The following is a 7,571-nucleotide window of genomic DNA, read 5'->3' on the forward strand; positions in this document are numbered from 1 at the left end:
ACATACATAACATGTGCACAACAATCCCCACAGCCAGGAAACATGTATAAAGCACAGATTAAGCAAACTTACATTCAAAGCGTATTTTCCCGAGTAATGTATCAATGAACACGAACAAAGAACTCCACTTTTCGTTCCTCTACTTGGTTCACCAACACGTTTAGATCTGTCTTGATTATTGTAGCTTAGACAACGCACAAGGTTTTTGCTTTTTGGATGAACAGTTTTCACAGAGAGAAAACTGAAGAACGTAATATTAGAATTAGTGTTTTTGGATATTGGAAAACTACTGTTGAGTGTGGAATATAACGCTAAGGTTATATTGTGTGTAACCGGCCAAGGCACAAGGCCCTAACCGGCCACACACATGCCCACACTCACGCAAGCCCATACGCGGCAGCCAAGCAACACAGCAGTGGGCCGCGGGCCTTGCTGTTCGCTTGCTGCGTTGCTGCCCAACTGCGAGCACACTCGTGCCGCGGGCTGGCTGGTTGCTGCGCGCAACCTTGCTGGCTCGTTGGGCCTTGCGCGCGGGCTGGCTTGTTGCTGCGCGCAACCTTGCTCTCGACGCGCTGGCAATTTCGTTGCGGCTCGTATTCGTGACTAATGCCTTACGGCTATTATTTATCGTATCGTATACAACGAATCACCGTCGTACGATACGATTATTCGTTTCGCCCAGCTTACAAATATTCGCGATACGATATACGATTCCGACGCAAGGTCGTATCGTATAATACGTTTTCCAAAAATAATTCCCGAAAAGCTATTAAATAAATTTCCGATTCATTTAATCCGGTGATCTGTTACATGCGATTGGTGTGACCTTGTAGGTTCAGTCAAGAGTAAGTTGTAAGCTTAATGTCCATTATAACTCACTGATCGGAAGCATTGCTCCAGCTAGTTGTTCCGATCACTTGATCTCACTGACTTTATTGTTCGCAATTAATCTGAACCTTGGTATTAGACTTAATGCACCTTGGTGAAGGACATATTTCCTTCATGGGCAAGTTGAGGTCTCCAACCGGGAGATCAAATCTATACTTGAGAAAGTGGTGGCGAAATCTAGGAAAAATTGGAGCGACAAGCTTGATGATACTCTATGGGCATATAGAACTGCTTTCAAGACACCTATTGGTACTTCCCCGTATCAGTTGGTGTATGGCAAGGCATGCCATTTGCCGGTAGAAATGGAGTATAGGGCTTATTGGGCAATCAAACAACTCAACATGGATGTTAAGTTAGCCGGTGAGAAGCGGCTACTACAGTTGAGTGAGCTAGATGAGTTTTGGTTGCAAGCCTATGAGAGTGCCTGTATTTACAAGGAAAAGACTAAGCGATGGCACGATAGTCACATTCTTCAGAGAGAGTTCGCATTGGGCGACAAGGTTCTACTATTTAACTCTAGACTTAAGCTATTTCCTGGAAAACATAAGTCTAGGTGGTCTGGGCCGTTCACTGTGGCTATGGTTAGTAAATTCGGGTCAGTCGAAGTGGAAAACAAAAATGGTGAGCGATTCAAAGTCAATGGGCAACGTCTGAAGTTGTACCATGAAGGGGCTACTGTAGGAGTGGTTGAGGTTCGACACCTCAACCCTGCTGCCTCATGATGTGCATATTTGAGGTAGAGAGGTCGAGCGGGACCTAGAAATAAACCATCGCTTTGCGGGAGGCAACCTGTATTTTATTGCTTTTGGTAGTGTAGTTTGATTTCTTGTTTTGTGTGTTTCTTAGTACAAAATTCTTGCATTAGAGAGGTGAGGAGAGGGCATTTTACTGTTTGGGCATTTAATGATGTGCAGATTTAAGTTCCCCAAGTTCGAGAAAGTGAAAAATAGGTAATACGGAGCAAGTAGAAATTCGCCCGGTGGGCACCGGGCGAGTTTCGCCCGTCGGGCGAAGGACGAAGGTTGATACGCCCCCACATTTTCGCCCACCGGGCAGCTGTAGGCCCGACGGGAGGAAATCGAGCCGAATGCCCGGCGGGTGGATTGCTATGGGGATTTTCTAAGGACAGCTGACAAGCTTGCTTATCGCCCAGTGGGCACCGGGCGAAATGCGCCCGACCGGGCGGGCGCTAAAGGATTCTAAATACTGAATTCTCGTCCGGCGGGCGGACCTGTGCCCGTCTGGCGGTTTTCGAGCAAATGGCCCTACGGGCGGGGATCTGCCTGGCGGGCAAAAGAGGAAAACACGATCATAAGCACGGAATCCTCTCCCATTCCTTCACTTTTCTTTTCAATCATCTTCTTCATTCTCTCACATCCCCCATTAAACCCCAAACCCTATAACCTTCCAAGCTCCATATCTCCCTCATCCCTCAACCAAATTATCACTCCATACATCATCAAAATCATCCTCATAACACCCTACTCATCCTCCACCAAACCAATTTCACTCTCACTCACTCCCTACAAAAACCCCAATTTTGGCCATAATAGTTCAAACTCCACAATTCATCATCCATGGGTTCTAGGCCTAAGAGGACTTGCACAGGAGCATCTAGTGGACAAGAGGAGGCTTTTACAAGCCGTGCACCACCACCACCGCAATTCGCACCCGATCCGGCATTCCCGGACATTATCCTTATTAGTGAGGATCAACAAGCTCATCTTGCCCATCTCAAGCTACGGAAGGTAGTCCCTACTCGCTTTATTTGTCAGAAATCTCTTAATGATATGGGGATTAAGAGGGATGTTAAAGCTTTATTTTATGGGGTGGGCATGAAACATATGTATTCCATGGTTAGATTGACTTATATATAGGAAGCGCACTCTTGAATTTTTGAGCTCTTTTAATGTGAAAAGGAATGGATACAAGGATGTTACTCAGGTGTCGTTTCGGTTGATGAATAGAAGTTTTGATATGACTTTTTAGGATTTTGGTGCAATTTTTGGGTTATCTGTTGATCCTACTAGGTACCCCGGGGGGGGGGGACATAACAATTGTGATGTTTGGGGAAAGTTGACGGGGTATTTCACACCCTCTAGTATGCAGCATTTGCACGCCTCTAGCGTGCAACACCCCGTCCCCTTTGTCTTTTTCCGGTTTATGTCCTTTACAATATTCGAGAGAGACCAAAAGGAGAATGTTAGGCGCACGGAGTTGGAGGTGATTGGGGGATATATGTTGGATGACGATGATGGTTATAGGATGAACTTGGCCCATCATTTGGCCAACCACCTCCTTGCTACTGTCGTCCACCGTTATTAGACAGGCATCGCCATTGGGGGGCTAATCACCCACATTGCCATAGCGGTGGCCAATTTTGCTGAGAGGGACCATGCTGCGGTCCCGGGAAACAATCTGTTGGACTTGGAGTACTTTGGGAGTCTTTATAGGGTACACTTTGAGTATGGGACACTTGGTCCTGGTCAGATGTCATGGATGTTTCAGAGGAACGCCCTATTCACTCTACCTGACAGTTCAGGGTTTACCCGTTTTGAGAGAGACCAGCCCCACTATCTGTATGTAGGTGATCAGGCACCTCCTCCACCTGAGCCCCAACCCCAGCCCGAGCATGTGCCTCATACCTACTTTCGTAGGGGCGGGCGCAGAGAGAGAAGAAGGGCGACAGAGTGGTAGCCGGCTCCACAGGGGGAGCACCGCTCTTTGGAGGAGCGTATGGACAGGCTAGAGATTTTATTTGATCACTTTGAAAGTGATCACCAGAGGGCCATGTTCCCCATCTACGACCATTTTGCTCGGGAGGGTATCATGCCTCAGGAGGCCCATCACCCCTCATGGTTTGGATATCCGGCAAAGGGATATGGAGTCCCTAGAGATAGGGGCACCTTCACACCCACTCACTACTACGGTGGGTATGGAGAGGGCCCTAGCGGTCACGGACATGGTGATGATGATGATGATGGCCAGGGCCATCAGTGATGCTGATGATGATGAGGATGGTTCGGTACCCCTTAAGCCAATAAGGACATTGTACGATTTAGCTTGGGGGGGGGGGGTGTTTCATTTCCCAGTACTATTAGGTATGTTTTCTTTTCATATTTTGTGTTTTTGTTTTGGTGTGTTTACTGCTTTATAGGTTAGATTTATCGCTTTGAAAAACAAGAAAAGAACAACAATACGTTCCGATGAATGCAAAATCATGCTTCCCCGTGCCCCTTGATTGAAAAATTATTTTGAATCTTGGTATTTGATGACGAGCAATGTGGATATGTTAGCCATGATTTGATATTTGATTACTTTGATGCTTGAAATGAGTCAACTTTGACCAACTATTTGTGGACTTGGTGCTTGGCTAGTTGATTTGGTTAGGAATGTGTGATAGCTTCCTGGTGTGTCGTTGATTTTGAGTATTGGTTTGCAACTGTTAGTAATGTTTTATGACTCATATACATGCACATTGAGGAGGATGAAGGCACTTTTTTTTTTCTATTTAGGTAGCCTTCAGATGAAATTATATACATTTGTTCTCTTCTTTTCTACCCATGTTGTTGCTTGTGCCCTTTATTCGGTGACTAGCCATATTACAAACCCATGAAAGCCCCATTGGTTACTAGTCCCAAGCCTATCTTGGGGGAGATAATAGTAAGTGAGGTGAGGGAGTTGTAGTATGCTACATTTCGAGCACAAAGTGAGTGTTGAAAAAAGGGATTTCTTCTTATCTTGTTTGTTGTTTGAAAAATGAGAAAAAAATTATGAAGAGTGAAAGAGATGAGAAGAATAGAAGATGTGAAGGTTTTCCAAAAAGAGAAAGAAAAGAGAAAGAAAAGAGAAAGAAAAAAATTGAAAAAAAAAAGAGAAAAGAAATTGAGCAAAAAAGAGAAAAAATTTCATTATTTTCAGAAAAATTCAAAGCATTGTGTCATTCAAGTATTGCAATTCCTTATCATTCTGTGTGATCGGTTTTATAGATGAAAAAGGCAAGAAAGTATGGTGTAGTTCATTTGATTGTTCATCATGTGTTGAGTGGGAGAGTTGTGGTCATCACTTGTGGTTGATCATGGGTTTTGCTAGGATTTATGCTCCCCAAAGCAAAGGCTTTAAGCTCGCATTTCACCCAAATTTACCACACCCTTACCTAAGCCTAACATTACAAGCTTTGAAGACCTTCCGACCTTTGTGCACAGAGTCGTGTTAATATGAAAGTAGTTGTTTATCAATGCAAGTTATGACATGACACATTTCGAGTCGACTACTAGGTTGAGTGCATGTTCTTTTAGACACACGAGTGTTGTGAGTTGGGAGGGCATTGTTCACATATATGTTGGGAGGAGAGCGAACGGGTACATCTTTTACTCGCCACATAAATGAGTGAAGAGTGTGTGAGCACTAGTCTTGAACTCCATTGTGCACTTGTGGTTTGCTCTGCGTGACGATTGTTAGGGAGGATTTGTAGTCGAATGGATGTGATTGGTTGGTATTGATGCATGCTTGTTGGATTTTACCTTGAATCGTACCCATTGTTTTGAGATGTTTTAGGGGTGAAGTTGATCTATGTATTCATCGATGATTTCTTTGCTTAGGGACAAGCAAAGATCTACCTTGGGGGAGTTTCATATGTGTGTGTTTATAGAGTTTTTACTCCCATCCCTTAGTGCTTTTATGCGTTAAATGAGCTCTTATGAGCCATTTTGAGTACTAATCTGTGTTATTGAGTGTGCCTTGAGTTTCAGGATTACTTAGTGAGAAATTAGCCTTTTTAGGCTCGTTTCATGGTGATATGAGCCACTACACGATCCCGAGGAAGTTCGGGACAACTATCGTCGACTCTTGGGAGCCTTACATGTTTATGGTTGAGCCCCAAGAGTTAGACTCGGTGTTATAAGCGAAGAATGGTGCTTTTAGATAATCGCCCGTTGAAGGGTGGGCGAAAGGAGACCGACCGGGCGAGCAAGAAGCTGATTTAAGCTTTCTACACGCGCCCGACCGGGCGCCCTTCGCCCGGTGACCACCGGGCAGACAACCAGCTGAAGAAAAAACAAGTACCTTTGCCCGCCCGTCGGGCAGGTTTCGAGCTTCTCGCCCGGCGGGCGGATGTCTACCCGACCGGGCGACGACAACCCTGCGCGTTATTTCGCTTGTTTTATTTCCGTTTTTGGTTTGTATTTTGGGCAAACTATAAATACTAAGCCCATATGTTTTAGTTGACATCTTATTCCTTAGTTTAAAACACTTAGTTTATTTCATTACTTAGTTTTATTCTCTCTATTGTTGCAAAACACTTAGTTTTATTTTCAATCAAAAATTCAAGCTTTCATTATTCATTGTTCAATTCCTTAGGTATTGTTTCTTACTTTGCTTTATTATTTTGTTTTAATTATGTTTTCATTGATTAATATTGTCTTAGTTATTTCAATCATGTGTGAGTAGTTCCATTCTAGGGTTTTGGGAATCCATGAACGAATGTGAAGGGATGATTAATTGTTGTTGATTATTGGTATTAGTTGTTAATTCCTATTGATTGCCTCTATTTGCTTTGCGATTGGATTTGAGCAGGTCTAATTGTATTAGTCTAGCAATGTCAATTTAAGATTCGAGAGATGCAATTTGATGTTTAGGCTTGTTTCAATAGGTAGAATTGAGATTAATACGTAGTGAGAGCCCGTTAATTCTAAGTCTATGATTAGTATCGATTCAAGAGAGCATGCTAGTCTAATTAACTGCTTTATTGATTTTTATCAAATGTTTATCATCCTAGATTGTTGTTCATTGGTGAACCTATTGCCCTAAACCTTTTAATTTCTAAATTATCCCTATTTTATTATTGTCGTAGTTTTAGTATCAAAACCAACCAAATTCTTGTTCGCAATAGTCTAGACCTTAGTTTTAGTAATAGAAAGAACGTATGTTTCCCTGTGGATACGATCCCTGCTTCCCTTGCTATACTTTAGTTGGTTAGTGTTAGGTTTATCTTTGATAGGAGTGCGATTTAGCCTGTCATTAGTCTAATACCAAGGTTCAGATTAATTACGAACAATTAAATCAGTGAGATCAAGTGATCGGAACAACTAGCTGGAACAATGCTTCCGATCAGTGAGTTCTAATCTATATTAGGCTCACAGCTTACTCTTGACTGAACCTATAAGGTCACACCATTGGCATGTAACAGATCATCGGATTAAATGAATCGAAAATTCATTTAATAGCTTTTCGGGAATTAGTTCGGAAAAACATAAATATACGATATGACGTTGGATCGGAATCGTATATCGTATCGCGAATATTCATAAGCTACGCGAAACGAATAATCGTATCGTATGACGGTGATTCGTCACGTACTATACGATAAACAATAGTCGTAAGGCATTGGTAGCGGATATGAGCAAGGCAAGGTTGTCGGCCAGTCGAGCCAAGCACGCAAGGCCCAACGAGCGCAGCAGCTCGCCAGTGCGAGAGCAAGGCTCGTAGGCCTGCGGCTGGGCGCGCGTGGGACAGCAGCAGCGACAGCAAGCAACAACGAGGCTTAAGGCCCATGGTTGTGTTGCTGCGCGCGCTGCTCGTGGGCTTTGTGCGAGAGTTGGCCGGTTAATGCCTTGTGCCTTGGTCGGTCATGTTATAAACTTAGGGTTATAACACCTCCCTCATTCATTATGTTTTTCCACAAT

At 43.6% G+C, this 7,571-nt stretch overlaps 1 protein-coding gene across 1 annotated transcript; it reads left to right on the plus strand.

Annotated features, from left to right (window-relative positions):
• The first annotated feature begins 1,190 nt into the window (after positions 1–1,190).
• On the plus strand, positions 1,191–1,808 carry LOC130471613 (uncharacterized). The gene is made up of 2 exons (XM_056841848.1): positions 1,191–1,509; positions 1,735–1,808. Exons 1-2 carry the CDS (start codon positions 1,191–1,193, stop codon positions 1,806–1,808), a joined length of 393 nt encoding a protein of 130 aa, XP_056697826.1.
• Positions 1,809–7,571: the final 5,763 nt, after the last annotated feature.

This window comes from Spinacia oleracea, chromosome 4, assembly GCF_020520425.1.
Source record: "Spinacia oleracea cultivar Varoflay chromosome 4, BTI_SOV_V1, whole genome shotgun sequence".
Lineage (NCBI taxonomy): Eukaryota > Viridiplantae > Streptophyta > Magnoliopsida > Caryophyllales > Amaranthaceae > Spinacia > Spinacia oleracea.